Source organism: Homarus americanus, unplaced genomic scaffold, assembly GCF_018991925.1.
Source record: "Homarus americanus isolate GMGI-L3 unplaced genomic scaffold, GMGI_Hamer_2.0 scaffold2539, whole genome shotgun sequence".
NCBI lineage: Eukaryota > Metazoa > Arthropoda > Malacostraca > Decapoda > Nephropidae > Homarus > Homarus americanus.
The window spans coordinates 7,585,659-7,603,692 of NW_024725489.1; the positions used below are offsets into that span (position 1 = coordinate 7,585,659).

The following is an 18,034-nucleotide window of genomic DNA, read 5'->3' on the forward strand; positions in this document are numbered from 1 at the left end:
AAACTTTGTAATACACTAGTTTTTTTCTCTTCGTTAATTTTCATGTTATTAAATGTAATTATATTAACCAGTGAAGCGAGGACTAATGCTTGGTGTTAACGTTAATAGACTTGATAATGAATGCTTTTGTGAATAATTGGGTAATGTACCTTGTATAATCACAGCCGTGAACACAGAAACTACAGAGGTAGCGACGCATTTTCTTAGACTGACATGCAATTGGTCCCAAGCATAAGTTACTTAAATACAACCTGGAGTCATTGACCTTTAAACTGCGTGATCAGCCACACACTTTTTGACAATTAACTCTTCAAAAGCCTAAACAAATAAGGATAAAATCTGGGTATTTATCATGAAGAAGAGTGTGAAAAATTCGTCTCCAACAAGCAGGACTCCACACGTTATCCTCCAAGCCTTGTTTACGCGACGACTCCTGAAAAATCAGTAGACTTTCCATTTACATCCCTCTATCTCGACGTAGGCCACAGACACAACCACGAGCCACTTATAGACGCCATGCATCCGAATTCTGTTTGCTCTGATGGCGTAATACGGGTTATAAAACGAGAGTCCTTGCCATCGACAAATTTAAAGAGGCTCCCGGAAATCAAGGAAGAAATTAAAAGCAGCTTCAGGAGATAAGTAGTTGAATCTGGGAAGCCAGGTGGTGGAGTGCTAAGAAGACTTGGTGGTTTTGTCTACATTAGCTTCAAACCATCAGCCAAGGACTCGACGTTATAGCCTTTGTCATCTGCAGTGACTTTCATTCTGCCATTGATGTTTTTTTGTTTTTGTGGGAGGTTAGGTTAGAGTTAGGTTAGGTGACTTCTGACATTACTGAAAGATCCAAGTACCATTACTAACTTGAGATAGAATGTTGTAGAGTTGTTGACGTACACACACACACACACATACACACACACTGTACACAGGGTCAATCTAAAAACATTTTTATCTTAATATTAACCTAACCTAACACTGAAGCCCTAATAATTATAACCCTAACCTAAACCTTCTTTCCAAGTAGCAAAGGCTAAAATAAAGCTCAGGTGGTGAATTAATGTTCAGGTGATTCTCTCTCTCTCTCTTTCTCTCTCTCTCTCTCTCTCTCTCTCTCTCTCTCTCTCTCTCTCTCACAATATCTATACAAGAAACTACTTTCAATTACATTATATCTTTCACTTTAACACACAAACATACAATCTACTGGAACAAAACTCTTTATTACATGTGAAACAAGTGACTTGAATAAATACATAACTTCAATAACTTATGGTTCTCTGTTGGTATATCAGTGCTGTAGGTACTTGTAGGGTTATATATACCTGGTATTTTATCTATGTACAATAAGTGATATATATTGTATAATATTTAATTGTTGATTGATTAGTGTAATTAGTATCTTATTTACCTGTTTAAAGACCTAAGGTGTTGATTTTAGTAATATCATTGTAACATCATCAGATATGTACAGTATAAAAGTGATTCTATAATAACTCTTTATAATTATTATGGGTTATGCTTAAATTGTTTAATTCTTATTTAGATTTAATGCAAACCTAACCAAAACCAAACCTAACCTAACCTAACCTAACCAAACCTAACCAAACCAGACAAACGTGTGAGTGTGTTTCATTCACCACTCGATAAGATATTGTCTAGCCTGGGTAAGATTGAGAAGCCAGTGCATTTTTGTTCATGTGAATTCTTAATGGATATGTGTAGTAATAATACGTGCACCTTCACATACTGTTACTTGTAGTATGTAGTACAGCTTCCATCTCTGGGCACATCTGAACGCTTATATATTTTTTTCCTTCTATCTGTGAGGACGAGATGACTGGGGAACATGGTGTTGAGGTGATTGTATGTTGATTTTTTGTTATTGAAATTTATTAATAGTTCAAAGAGAGATCAGAGAGGTGGTGGTGTTATTGATTTATCTTGGTAGACTGATGATATTTAAAAGTTGTTCCTTCAGTATATACAGGTGTGACATGGGTAATGTAAAGTTATTACCACGTATATTTATTTCGTGTCATTAATATAAATAATACCTAACAATAATAATAACGGCAGTGATAACAAAATTCACAATAATAAATATAATAATTGTATTCATAGTAATAATAATAATAAAATACTGAAATTAGTTAAGTAGATTCACTGATATTAAGATACAAAACTTTCTAATAATGATCCAATTAGCAACTTGTTACACTCTGTCTCACCATCCAGCTAAAAAGGATAATATTCAACACGTCATTTCCATTCATCACAACACGCAGGTATCAACATCTGGCTACACCTGGAACATCTCAAGAGTCCAAAAATTACATGAAGATTAAAACCAAAATACAAGAAAGAAATTAAATTATTCAACACTCTCTATTAAGTATTGCAACTATTAATAGTCTGTTAATGAATGTCATAACAAGAAATTTAACTAAAATAATGTTATATAAAATACAGTTTTCCAAGATATCTCAGATAAAACTCGTCACTAATCGTAATGTACTTTAAAAAATACAAACTGCTATCAACACACTATCGGTGGCACCAAACCAGGCTACCAGTGCATTTAATACCGGTTTCAGCAGCATCATTAAAACGTGTAGGTTCCGAAAACGTCTCACAGGTGATTATACAGTCATTACCACGGGAGATAACGGAGCACCTGCTCGGAGGAGGGAGGCAGAGGCAGGAGGCTGGGACGGTTCTATGGGGAGTGTTGTCGCCCGGGCCCCGTCACCTGACCACCACCGACACTAAATGTAATTCGCCTGGGTTTAACAAGTGACGAAATTAATTTCCTTGTTAACATTATTCACTCTGAAATTTAGTTGTTGTTGTGTGTTTTTCTTACAGGAAAAATAAGTTATTGGATACTAATATTTATAGATAAATGCACACACACACACACACACACACACACACACACACACACACACACACACACACACACACACACACACACACACACCCACACACACACACACACACCCACACACACACACACACACACCCACACACACACACACACACACCCCACACACACACACACACACACCCACACCCACACACACACACACCCACACCCAACACACACACACACACACACACACACACACACACCCACACACACCCACACCCACACCCACACACCCACACACAACACACACACACCCACACCCAACACACACACACACACACACACCCACACACACACACACACCCACACCCCACACCCAACACACACACACACACACACACACACACCCACACACACACACACACCCACACACACACACACACACACACACACCCACACCCACACACACACACACACACACACACACACACACACACACACACACACACACACACACACACACACACACACACACACACCCTACACACATGTATATATGTTATATTATGCTGAAAAAAAGAAAAGAATGCCATGGCTCTATCACGATGATAAATCGTCCAATCACTTCAACATGATCTACACTAGGAGTCAAGTTTCCCAGCGATAGCGCGATAAGTTCTCCTTTACTTGATATGTACTAATTCTCATATTTGGTAATTATACCTCTGAAAGGCAAAGGGAAGTAATTTTCAAAACTTCATTAAATAGTAACTCAGTGATTCATCATCCTCTCACGCTTCACTCTCCAGCAGTTAATTTCTTAATAATGGTATGTACACCTTACCTCACACCACTCCTTGGCTAATTGATATTCCTAATTTCACACCCCACTCAATTCTATATTCCTTGCACACCCCACTCCTACACCACTTGCAGCATACGTTAGCTGACAGATCTTAACGGTGTTCTCGGGTCTAACTCTGATGTCAATGATTTCTGCAGCCCATTCTTTGATAGTCAATATTCGCACCTAAGTCGTTTGAAAGAGACGGTGGCTTGTAAGTCAAGACTTTTAGGTTTAGACTTTTTAGCGATTATGGAATGTTTTCTGTGGTATGCTGAACGCAGATAAAGGAGACACTTAAAGGGGTGTATGCCATATGTAGACTCTTGGATTTATCTTACCAACGCTTGTACCTAAGTCGTGTGAGCTGAAAATGAGATGAAGGGCCCTTGATCCCTATGTACCTTGGGAAGAAATAGGCACTGTAACCCACCAGGCACTGTAACTCAACCAGGCGGTAAACTCCTACCAGCACTGTAACCTGCCAGTGTTACTGTAACTCCACCCAGGCATCGCAACTCAATGTAGGCACTGTAACTCCACCAGGCACTGTAACTCCACCAGACACTGTAACTCATCGGTACTGCAACTCAACCAGGCACTGTAACTCCACCAGGCACTGTAACTCCACAGGCACTGCAACTCCACCACAGGCACTGTAACTCCACCAGGTACTGCAAATCATCAAAAATGCAACTCACCAGACACTGCAACTCAATGAAATGGTAATCCAAATGAGATGACTGCACCTCACCTAGGCACGCACCCACCAGACACTGTAACTCCACCAGGCACTGTAACTCCACCAGTGACCTTTGGAAACGTGATAGGCTGGAAGGTGGTGCACTGTGTCCCTTTCTATTTAATATCTCATCCCATCTTCGCTTCCTCCTCCTCACATCAGAAGACCTTTACCTACCTCATGCTTTTCTCGTCATCAATCTGAAATCCCATTTTTCGCCCAGGACAGGAAGCAGGACCTTTGTTCCACGCTTCCGGTGAAGAAAGAAAAGAAACTCATTCTAAAATGACCTCTTCTGAAGATGACGCCTCATTTTAGATGTTTGAACCTGAGTCTATTACTTGAAACCCAGATTCCACTGTTTCGGTTTCATGATTCGGTTGGTACGAGACAGTTTCACCATCTGAAGGAGGCAGCAGCAAATAGCTTAGCTGGAGAGCACTAAACTTTTTGGGAGTAGAATTATACCAATCTTTCTTGGTAATTATACTTTATCTATCCTGCTGTCAAATAATGGTTGCTTAAAGATCTGATCGTAAGAAGCGTCTAACACCCCTCATGATATCGCAAGATGATTAATTATTCAGTTTGGTACCACCCTGCGCTGTATTTCATAATATTTTCATCACTAAATACAAGACATATTGATATAAACACGCCTCCGATGTTGATAAAGATTCAAAAAACATATAAACTGATGCCCAGAGATGTCATTATTTTAAGATAAATTTACTTAAGGGCAAACTGTGATTAAATTTCGAAGTGCGAGGCCTGAAGTTCAGTTCACTGATAATCTACCATCATAGCACGCACTAATGCAGTTATTTTCAGCGGAGAGTTTTACGCTCAACCGGATGGCAAAAACTGTTAAAAAGCAAAGACATTGGCATCACTGAACAGGCAGCGAACGGCAATAAAGAAATACACTTCACGTTTTCCCTGCAGCCCATGTGTGGGCGCGCGGCATCCCTCACCGCTCGCTCACCGGTTCTTCTGCCAGTCCCCGGCAAATCGTAATCACCCGATAACCCACCTCCCGCCAGAATTCGCCGCTCTCACGCTCATTCTCATCTCTACCTGCCCTTTAATACCCATGGTAATTACTGCGTTGTTCGTCTTCTTCATTATCTACTTTCAATGCAGATTTTTCTCCCCATTATTTCCCTCCTGGTGATTACTGCGCCCACATGCGTTATACCTGGCCTCAAGGCAACCGCTGATGTCCAGAGGAGTCATATTTACAAACAGGTCGCACCTTGCACCTCCCTGGCGCCTTCCAGTTACCAATGGAATAACTCAAAATCTGTTGTATCCTATTGAAAGCAAGTCTATGATTAAGAGAGAGAAATATAGGTCTGAGGACTGTCAGATTAGAAACTCCAGGTCCACAAACATCGTGTCAGTGGTTGTCTCCTCAGATAATGACGGTAGGAGTTTGAGATTGCACCAAAGGGTGCTCGGTGTTAGGGGGGGCACTACTGGGTGGGTGAGGGCACCAAGAGGCGTGGTAATTACTGGTCAGTAGGCTGTGCACCATTGAGGAGGAGCCAGCACCATTGGGGTGGGTGAGGGGTGGCACTACTGTGGGTCGGTGAGGTGAAAGTGGCACTACTGTGTGGGGTGAGTGTGGCAATTACTGGAGTTGGTAAGGGCTGTGGCACCACTGAGTGAGCAAGGTGCTGTGGGCACTGAGGTGAGTGGAAACACCAGGGGTGAGGTGTGGCACCACTGGGCCTGGTGAGGCACCACTGGGGTGGGGTGAGTGCACCACTGAGCTGGCAGCCCTGAGGAAGTGGCAGCGGCACCACTGAGGTGAGTGGGAGCTGTGGCATGGAGGTGCACCAGTGAGGCAAGTGAGGTGGCACCACCAGTGGGTGAGGGTGGTGAGAGGTGTGGCACTACTGGGGTGGGTGAGGGGTGTGGCACTACTGGGGTGGGTGAGGGGTGTGGCACTACTGGTGTGGGTGAGGGGTGTGGCACTACTGGGGTGGGTGAGGGTGTGGCACTACTGGGGTGGGTGAGGGTGGCCTACTGGGTGGGTGAGGTGTGGCACTGAGGTGTGGCACCACTGGGTGGGTGAGAGGGTGGCACTACTGGTGGGTGAGGGTGTGGCACAGGCACTACTGGGGTGGGTGGTGGCACTACTGGGTGGGTGAGGGGTCACTACTGGTGTGGTGAGGTGTGGCACTACTGGGTAGAGGGTGTGGCACTACTGGGGTGTGAGGGTGTGCACACTGGTGTGGGTGAGGTGTGGCACTACTGGTGTAGGTGAGGGGTGTGGCACACTGGGGGGTGGAGGTGGCACTACTGGTGTAGGTGGAGGGTGTGGCACTACTGGGGTGGGTGTGAGGTGGCACTACTGGGTGGGTGAGGGGTGTGGCACTACTGGGTGGTGAACTGGGTGGGGGTGTGGCACTACTGGTGTGGGAGAGGTGTGGCACTACTGGTGTGGTGAGGGTGGCACTACTACTGGGGTGGGTGGGGGTGTGGCACTACTGGTGGGTGAGGGGTGGCACTACTGGGTGGGTGAGGGCTGTGGCACTACTGGGGTAGGTGAGGGGTGGCACTACTAGGGTGGGTGAGGGGTGTGGCACTACTGGGGTGGGTGAGGGGTGTGGCACTACTGGAGTTGGTGAGGGCCAGGCACCACTGAGGTGAGTGGGAGCTGTGGCACTACTGGGGTGGGTGGAGGGGTGGCACTACTGGGGTCGGGGAGGGCTGTGGCACTACTGGGGTGGGTGAGGGGTGGGCACTACTGAGGTGGTGGGAAGGGCTGTGGCACTACTGGAGGTGAGGGAGCTGTGGCACTACTGAGGTGAGTGGGAGCTGTGGCACTACTGGGGTGGGTGAGGGTGTGGCACTACTGGTGGGTGAGGGGTGTGGCACTACTGGTGTGGGTGAGAGGTGTGGCACTACTGGTGTAGGTGAGGGGGTGGCACTACTGGGGTGGGTGAGAGGTGTGGTGTAGCACTACTGGTGTGGGTGAGAGGTGTGGCACTACTGGGGTGGGTGAGGGGTGTGGCACTACTGGGGTGGGTGAGGGGTGTGGCACTACTGGGGTGGGTGAGGGGTGTGGCACTACTGGTGTGGAAGAAAACCCAGCGCATCTCTTACTGAGGAGGAGAACGCTAAGACACTCTTTGGTAACATGTAAGACTAACGCTCCTAGGTGGGGTGAGGGTCAACGGGGGGAGGGGAAGGATCCGTCACCATCATCAATCATAGTTATAATGTTTTTCTATACTCTAACAAGAACTGCTTGAAGGCCATCATCAAAACCCCATGATTAATTAGGACTCATCTGAGCTACGTTGTACTGTCCATGTTAAATGCTAATGTAACATAATGTACAGCTTAATACCCAGGCTACGTGGCTCAGGTCCTGGATTAATACGTCTTGTGACTCTCTGGGTTGACCAATGTCTTTTAGTTATAAATAAACTGTATTTTCGAGGACCTACAAGGCAGTGGTACAACCTGCAGAAAAATTCCCGCATGATAGTTTGGTCTTGATATCGAGGAATTAGTTTCCTCTGGTTTAGATTCCTGAAAATTTTCTACTCTGATTCTGTTCTGTAACCAGTGTCAAGAAATGTAACCAGTTTAGATAGAATCTCAGTGTAATTTTGATGCCATATCGGGAGTAATGTTTGTGCTGTAGCTTGAGTGAACCAGTTGGATGCGCTCTTACACCTGTACTTACGAGAAAAATTCAACTTATGACTTTTTTGAGAATCTCGATGTGATGTTTATCATTCTTCAGGTTATGTGTTGAATGAATGTGATGGTACTTGTAGTTCACACACGTAAAACGATAATGATGACAGCTTATTTTCGAACTCAATTTGTATGAGTGAGATGAAGTAAATCTGAATAATACTGTAGCACACTTGATGACATTGTCTCTTTGCATTATTTACCTTGGGAAGTCGGTATTATCCATTCATGAGACGAAGTAAGGAAGACTCATGCTAACATGGGTGTGACTTATGCTAACATGGGTGTGAGTCATGATACCGTAGGTGAGAGTCATGATAACATAGGTGTGACTCACGCTAACATAGGTGAGAGTCATGTTAACATAGGTGAGAGTCATGATAACATAGGTTTGAGTCATGATAAAATAGGTCTGATTCATAATAACATAGGTGTGAGTCATGTTAACATAGGTGAGAGTCATGATAACATAGGTGTGACTCATGCTAACATAGGTTTGAGTCATGCTAACATAGGTGTGAGTCATGCTAACATGGGTGTGACTCATGCTAACATAGGTTTGTGTCATGCTAACATGGTGTGAGTCATGATAACATAGGTGTGACTCATGCTAACATAGGTTTGAGTCATGCTAACATAGGTGAGAGTCATGATATCATAGGTGTGACTCATGCTAACATAGGTGTGAGTCATGATACTGTAGGTGAGAGTCATGATAACATAGATGTGACTCATGCTAACATAGGTGAGAGTCATGATAACATAGGTTTGAGTCATGCTAACATAGGTGAGAGTCATGATAACATAGGTGTGACTCATGCTAACATAGGTGAGAGTCATGATAACATAGGTTTGAGCCATGCTAACATAGGTGAGAGTCATGATAACATAGGTGTGACTCATGCAAACATAGGTGTGAGTCATGATACCGTAGGTTTGAGTCATGATAAAATAGGTGTGAGTCATAATAACATAGGTGTGAGTCATGTTAACATAGGTGATAGTCATGATAACATAGGTGTGAGTCATAATAACATAGGTGTGAGTCATGTTAACATAGGTGAGAGTCATGATAATGTAATGAGACGGATCTTGCAAGAAGAATATTTATATATATAGGAAGAATATTTAGTAAGAGAGTATAAAAGAGAGGAAGATTTTGGTAGCGTGGCCGTGATAGATATTTACACTTATCGTATCTTATACGTCAATACACATCTATTACGTCTTAAGGGCGACTTCTCAAACACCGCTTCGTTACAACTCTTTATTAATTACGAACATGACATGGACACATTAATAATACCTTCTATTGAAGTTACTAGGATATTATATTTACGTTACTAGGACATCATATTACGTTACTAGACACTCTGATTCTCGGACACGAACATGAAATGAATACACCTCCCACGTAAGTAACTCATCCCATGGAAAGCTCTGACAAACACTCACGTGACCTAGGGGAGGCCTAGCAGGTAGTCCTGGGTTGTCTCTATAGGAGACTGCTTAGCTGGGCGCCGGAGGGAAGTCTCGGTCCTGACCGGAGGCGACTGGAGGCGGACCAGACACACCCTGTCCACCGTACACTCCCCACCACCACCACTGGATGAGAAGCAAATAAAGACTCCGAACTACACCAGGAGAGAAATGGAGACGCCCTACTATGAATTCCTAACTTCATCACATGGGGAACAAAAACCTTCTCCAACACCGTGTTTGAGCTGGAGGACCTACCCCGACCACATGGTGCATCTGCAGCTGTAGTGAGGTACTGGATTAACACCCAGGTATGACGCAACGGCCATCCAGACAGTTGGCGCCAACATCAGGTCACAAGAATGTTTACAAGTCCAGCTCAAACATTACCAGATCTATAGTTAATCTATATGTTGACTCTTTGTTTCTTATATTTTGTATTGAAAGCTTTTGTCAATCAAGTGACCCATTCCCCATTTCCACCATATGTAACCTATCACCTCTGTTCATTGTATATTTTCAGCCTTCGGGCTTCCATGTTATCTTAATAAACCGTTAATTATTATTATTATTATTATTACACACACACACACAGTCAAGCAAGATGCCCAGCTGACTGGAAGACCTCATATGTGTCACCAGTGCCCAAGTCAACCTGCCCACAATCTTTAAATGAGCTATGACCCACTGCAATCACCCCAGTATCCAACTTAATCTGTGAAAGTTTCGTGTTTGACTGGGCTTATGCTGATATTGCAGGCGCATAGATCCTCAGCAGTTTGGCAATTTGAAAACTTCCTCCGCCATTCACTGTCTTGTCAGCTTTCTCGACTACATAATAATTATGTAGTGTCCTGCCTAGAAGGAGAGTTGGCAATGAATGGTTGTCAAGGGCAGTTGGTATCAACGGCCGTCTTGATAGATATTGCAAGTCCCATTCATTGACAACTGGGACAACTTTAATGCAGAAGGGAACTTTATGCTAGGGATGGGGTGCATCTGTCTAGGGATGGGGTGGCAACATTAGCTGGCTCTCTCGAGAGGGTAGTTCAAAAGATGTCGAAGTCTTTAAACTGCTAGAAGAGCATATGAGCACGGGGGTGGAGGAGACTGCAGTGGGAGCGGGAAAACAAAGTGAAAGGTTACAGGGGAATATTGCTAGGAATGATGACAAAACTAAATTAGGCAGGGAGTTAAAACCTAAACGCGACAAAGATAGGACTCCGAACACGACTAACTTAAATGTCTACTACGCAAACAGTAGAAGTATGAGAAACAAAATGGATGATATCAGGGCGTTGGTATGTACTGAAAAAATTGATATATTAGCATTCACCGAAACATGTATAAACCTAGACTCACGTGAGTTATCTTTCGAATACCAAATTGCAGGTTACAAATTATTCCATACCTATAGTCAGATTAGGAAAGGCGGCGGAGTAGCAATCTATGTCGGATAATCTGAAGTGTAATATAAATAAGGAAATAAAAACTGAGCGGAATACAGAAATAATTTGGATAGAATTAATCGATGGTAGGGAAAAATTAATCACAGGAATAATATATAGACCTCCTAATCTTGATAGAATTAATGAGCGATTTATTTGGGATGAATTGCGCAGGGCTTCCATAGTCTGTATAGTAGGCGACTTTAACTTTAGCCAAATAGACTGGATTGACCTTACGGGTAACTCAGAATCATGGGATTTTCTTGAAACAATCCAGGATTGTTTCCTAAGCCAACATAGTTCTGTTAAACAGAGAAAACCTCATTAGTAATGTCGAGGTAGGGAACTAACTTACTAACAGCGATCAGAAAGAAATAAGATTTAAATTAGAATTTCAGAGCAGCAGCAAGGAAAATTCCACTGAAGTCCCAGATTTCAGAAGGGCAAACTTTGATAGTTTTAAGAGACAGCTGAGAGAAGGGGTATCACGCTTGGGGATGAATTACATGACCTCACACAATGTACCCACAGAGGGCGACCTCACCTTACCTGGAGACCTGACGGTTGAGGATGACCTGATCACGAGATCTGAGGTTAACGAGTTCCACAACAAGTTAAATAATGAGTTATTTAATGCACAAAGGCAGAACATACCATACAGAAAACTCAGATCAAACAACAATGACTCTAAGTGGATAAATAATTATTTAAAGAATATTATTGGACAAAGGAAAGCTATAGGTTGGATAACAAATGCTGGTGAAGTTTACCTCCGAGATTGTTATTATAAAGTATTGGCCGGTAGGGTTAAGACCGAGATAAGAAAAGCTAAGAGAAATAATGAACTAAAGGTAGCAAGGGAGGCGAAGTCAAACCCCAAGGGATTCTATCAAATGTATCAAACTAAAACACGAGAAAAATTGGACCAATACAGTCATATACCGGCGAGCTAAATGATAACGGCGGAGAAATGAGCAATAATCTGAATCATATTTTTCAACAGTTTTCACCACCGAAAATTTATTCATGATACCCGAGGTACCGACTCTATACAGAGACAGTGAAGAAAATAAATTAAGCGAGATAGTAGTGACTAGTAGCGATGATTGTAAGCAAATAGACAAACTAAAGCCTAATAAGTCACCAGGTCCCATTGAGATATTTGCCAGAGTATTAAAGGAATGTAAAGAAGAGCTTAGTATGCCCTTAGCAAAGTTGTTTAACATGTCCCTGAAAACGGGTGAAGTACCAGAATCCGGGAGGATAGCGAATGTAATACCGATTTTCATGAAGGGAGATAGATCACTATCCTCTAACTACCGTCCAACCAGTCTTATATCAATTGTCGGCAAATTACCGGAAGCAATCATTTCAAACTCTATTCGAAATCACCTGGAGTAGCACAAGTTAATCAATGATTCCCAACATGGCTTAACAAGCGTGCGTTCATGTCTAACTAATCTATTAGCATTCTTTTCATCTGTTTTCGAATCAGTGGACGAGGGGCACAATTATGATGTGGTATATCTCGACTTTAGCAAAGCCTTCGACTGAGTCACCCACGAAAGACTAATTAGAAAAGTGGAGGCGCATGGCATTAAGGGAAAATTCTAAAATGGATTAGGGCGTAGTTACCGGACAGGAAACAGCGAGTGAGCATTAACGGCACTAAATCCGATTGGAGCAACGTCACTAGTGGAGTTCCCCAAGGCTCAGTACTTGGACCACTATTATTTATTATATACATAAACGACATAGATATTGGCGTAGACAGCAACATAAGTAAATTTGCTGATGACACTAAAATAGGACGTGTAATTAAATCTGACTACAGGAACATCTAAACAAACTTTTCGAATGGTCTGATAAATGGCAGATGAAATTCAATGTGGGCAAATGTAAAGTACTCAGTATAGGTGATGTAAACAGGGAAATCAGATACCAGATGAACAACGATGTTATTGAGAAATCCGAGTGAGAGAAAGATTCAGGAGTAATGATAAGTACTGTATGAATCTTAAGCCGAGTAAACAATGTGTATTTGCTCGAAACAAGGGTAATAAAATACTTGGGTTCATACAAAGGAGTGTTAGTTACAAGACTAGCGAGGTCATCCTAAAGCTGTATCTTGCGCTTGTGAGACCTCACTTGGATTACGCAGTTCAATTCTGGTCACCGTACTACAGAATGGATATAGAATCCTTGGAAATAATTCAGAGGAGAATGACAAGACTAATCCCGGGCATTAGGAACCTTGAGTACAGAGACAGGTTAAGGCATCTTAATTTGCACTCCCTCGAGAGACGTAAAGTGAGAAATAATGGTTTGGAAATAGAGTTTAGTGGACGAGTGGAACATGTTACCAAATATCATCATCAATTCGAATACGCTGGATAGCTTCAAAGAAAGGTTGGACGGATATATTAGCAACAGGGGTTGGGTGTAAATGGGACTGCCCATTATGGGCCAATAGGCCCGCTGCACTTTCCTTCATTCTTATGTTCTTATGTACATATACCGCCATCTGGAAAAACGAAAAACGTCTGTGGCTGTCGTCTTCATTGACTTCACCAGAGCATTTGATCTAGTAGACCATAATTTAATCATCAAAAAAGCTAACGACCTCGGATTTCGAAGAAGTCTTATACAGTACCATGGCTTACGGACCTTCTCAGTGACCGACGCCAAGACGTACGCTTCCGAGGGGCTGTCTCCACCTTTCAATCATTCACCTGTAGCGTCCTTCAAGGCACCAAGTTCGACCGCTCTGCTTCCTAATGCTTATCAATGATGCCCTAAGAAAAACCTCTACTCGCTGGAAATATGTCGACTACTCCACCATTGGGATCAGTGTCAACAACTCGGTTCCCGACTAGACCGCCCTCCAGGATTTATTGAACAGTCTCCAAAATTGAGCCACCAACAACCACGTTACCATCAACCATACCCAGACCATGGTTATGCACATCAACCTCTCCTCCGACGCTGGACGTAATCAATAATTAATGTAACATCATCCGACTGAATGCAAACCCTGTCCGTGAATCGTTATCATGACATGGTAAATATTGAAGTAGTGACGCCGTTTCTGTAACTGAATACGTATAGTCACCACTGAAGACAGTTTCATGTCATTGTTTTCTTTAACCCTGACAAAACATCTTTTCCTTTAACTTTTAAAATATCCTGTTTTTATTGTGCAAACACCATACTCTAAGTTAACGAGCTGCATGACCCAGTGTCAAGGAATAGTCCGAGAGGACCGGACAACTCGTCAACTGCACTGGCTAGTGGCTACCCATTACCCCGGAATACGATCCGCAAATCTATTAATATCCAGGTTCCCAATTACTGCTGGGTAGACACAGGCAAATGGCGTAAAGAAACTTACCCATAGTTCCACCCTGCCCGAGGATCGAACTCGGGTCCGCTCGCTTGCGAGGCGAGGATGCTGACCATTACAACACAAGTCGATTCGCACTTTTACTAACCCTCTTCGTCACACTGATTGACTAGTGCGTTCGGTCACGTCTCTGTTACGCACTGCTGGCAAATACTGGAAAATTGGATATGTACTGGTTCAAGAATGTATCTGTACCTGCGCCAGTGTTGTTCAAGTTTTGTCTTGAATGAGCTCGCACTCGGTGTCGTCACAACTCTCTCTGGCAGATTGTTTCAAGAATTCACAACTCTCACTGCAAAAAGTTTGCCCTGACAATTTCGGAACTTGTGGCTTCTTCAACCTTAATGTGAATCCTAGTGGGGCAGGCAAACGCAAGCTCCAGGTATGAACACTCGTCTGAATAATGTCCTCAGAGATGTTTATAAACTTCTATTAAGTCACCTCTTGCCTGCCCTATCTCTCTGGGTACCGAGGTGCTTTAGTCCAAAAGTTTATCCTATAAACCTTGTAACATATTGATAAAACCTACAGAGTTTGATGCAAATCAGCAAAACAGTTCTCTAGTTATTTTAGATACATACAGGACATTGTTCAATAGTGGTGGGCAGGGTAATAAAAAAAAAAGCTCACAAAGGGACTGTTCTCTTATTTATATCAATGATTATTAAATCTCAAGTTATGTGTGTCAATTTATTACATTTGTTAATGACTATGATAAATATCATAAACACTACAGTACAGTACATAAGATTCTAAAGTTATCCTAAACATGTCAGTGATGTACGTACAAATAAAGAGCATAGTAATGGCAGATCTAATTTATAGTTTTGATCAACTTGCAGTCACAGTATATTGATCTATTATCTGCAAGTCTACCAACGTCACATGGCCACTAAATGACGTGTCCACCAGCGCCAGGTGTAATGGTATCAGCTGGTGCCCTGGGCGCTTGTATTTATTGAGATGGACTACTTCATGGGACAGGGGCTGCACTTACAGTCGGTCCCACAGCAACAGGCAGAAGACTTACACTGGCAGCTGGACCCACCTGTCGACAGGATAAAATATATTTTACTTCTTGCACAGTTAAAATTAAGCGATATAGATCAAGGGATTTAAATAAAAATAAAATAAATTACCACCAATCTACTAGTTAAGTATAAAGAGGTTTGTAGGATATAACAAATAAGAATATGATAACTGAGTCTTAGAAATGAAAAGTGTAGTTACAGTTGCCATCTGAGCCCGAGCAGGACTTCTTGCTGGGACAAGAGGCACAGTTACAGTTGGTGCCGCAGCAACAGGCTCCGGACCCACACTTGCATGAGGCTGTGGATAACAACACACTTTACTCTCGCTTGTTGCACTAATTTGATTCGTTTTGATGTGACGCCAGGGAATAGGTAAGACGGGAGTGTTATTGGGTAAAGGAAAATAATAACTAAATCATCAAAATAAACCTGCGTGATCCAAAAATCAAAATATACTCACTTCCACATCCACAAGGCATGACGGTGGTGGTGACTGTTCTGCTGTTGATATCTGGGTGCAGTAAGAGAGATGATGAGTTTATGAGCATATCACAAAAGCGGAAACATATATAGCGTCTCATCAAGGGTGTCGTGTGGAGAGAACAAAGTGATAGGCACGGGTGCGGGTCGTGCGCAGCTGTTGGGGGTGGGGGGAAGGGGAGCATACGCACCAAGATCACTTAATTATCTCCTCCCGACTGTATTTTTTTAATGAGGTTTCAGCATAATCTATTTTCTATTAAATTAAAGTTTTCCGTAAGGAAAATACATGTACTTAGGATTTGTTCAGATATCACACATACTAAGGTGGATAATTCATTTTAGTATAGAATTGACAACACAAGGAAAACTTCTCTGGTTAAGGAAAATATCATACTAACTGCCCATTTACCCATGATTGTGCCGTTATAATGATCATTGATCCCTATCTCAAGTGTTTGTCTGAACGTGTGATTTTTGCTCAGCTCTACCATATCAATTGTGTGTATGATTATTGAGCCCTATGTCAAATATATGTACTGTATAAAGTGTATGTGTGAATATATGATTGTTAAAGTCTACATCCGTGTCTGTGAATGTATGATATTGTAGTGGATACTACGCTACAATATTTCAGCCAGACGCTGTATCAAGTAAGTATAAAAATACAGAATTCAATTTTCAATTTCAATTGTTTATTCCTTGATAGAGGAAGCGGGATCCTGGTGCTGTCACTAGGTACCCCTGTACAATGACACCAGAAGCATCTGGCAAGTGTGACAAGTATATACAGTATAAATATTATAAAGGGGCTTACTAAAGCGTAAGGAAGGAAGGATATTCCTTTAACACATAATCAATATTATTTACAAAATATCTGGCCAGTATGGGGAGGATCATCGTGTCTCCGTCAGGGGGTCGTGAAGTGGTGGTTCAGCAGGCGTCACGGAAGCTTTGTGTGTGGGGACATCTTAGTAGGTAGTGGATAAGGGTGCTGCTGTCGGGTCTTCTGCATAATGCACAAGAGTGTTGCTTAGGGGATGCGGGGATACCAATCTCCCAAGCAAAGTCATACCCAATGATGATACGTGCAGCAATCACGTCCCCTTTCCGAGACCCTTTCCCGTAGACGTACGAGAGGTCAGGAAGTTTACGGAGGACATCGTACCAGGTGGGCGGGGAGTCCAGGGGGATGGCTGCTTCCCGAGCTTCTCTCTGTTTGCGGCGAATTTGGGTCCTAAGCTGTAAAAGTGTTCGAGGAACAACGTAGTCAGGTGTGGCCTTGTTGCAGCCAGTCTTGGCAAGGCAATCTGCTGCCTCATTCCCCAAGATACCGACATGACTGGGTATCCATAGGAATGTCACAGGACGGCCTGCATCCTGAAGTGTGGATGTTAACCCTCGTATTCGGAGGATGAGGTCCTTATTTTCCCCTGATCCAAATGCGATCCCGTCGAGAGCAGACCTGGAATCGCAGCAGACAAGCAAGGGGCAGAAACCATCTGCTTCTTCCTCAGCGAGAAGGGCAGCAAGGAGGGCTATTAGTTCAGCCTGAGTGGAGGATGCCCCGTCAGAAACTCTGAGAGACAGTTTGATAGGCTCAGGGGCATCCGGACGGGAGATGTAGACACCAGCCCCGGCCCTACCTGTAGCGAGGTCAACAGAACCATCAGTGTAGAGGACGACCCTACCTGGGGACCAGTGGGCGATCCTGGAGAGGTGGTATTTGCAGAGAATAACAGGGTTCACCTGGGATTTCGGGTAAATACAGAATTGCTGAGCCCTAATCATGAGCGTATACATGAATCTCGATTCCTAATCGTAATGTTATTGTGAATGTTTAATCTTAAGTTTACAGTACACTGTACTGTACGTGTTATAGTGAATGTTGAGTTGCAAGTATAATGTTCTTGTGAACGTTGACCCTTAAGTATAGGGTTATTGTGAATGTTGAATCTTAGGTGATAATGACAGGTACTATAAGATTAGCCGAAGAAAGTCATTATTTCCAATGAGTT

At 43.0% G+C, this 18,034-nt stretch overlaps 1 protein-coding gene across 1 annotated transcript; it reads right to left on the minus strand.

Annotated features, from left to right (window-relative positions):
- Positions 1 to 15,131: 15,131 nt before the first annotated feature.
- On the minus strand, positions 15,132 to 16,152 carry LOC121865076 (copper-specific metallothionein-2-like). The gene is made up of 3 exons (XM_042364410.1): positions 15,997 to 16,152; positions 15,736 to 15,834; positions 15,132 to 15,553 (listed from the first exon to the last, which is right to left on the minus strand). The coding sequence occupies exons 1-3, from the start codon at positions 16,115 to 16,117 to the stop codon at positions 15,474 to 15,476; spliced, it is 300 nt and encodes a 99-aa protein (XP_042220344.1). The 5' UTR covers positions 16,118 to 16,152; the 3' UTR covers positions 15,132 to 15,473.
- Positions 16,153 to 18,034: the final 1,882 nt, after the last annotated feature.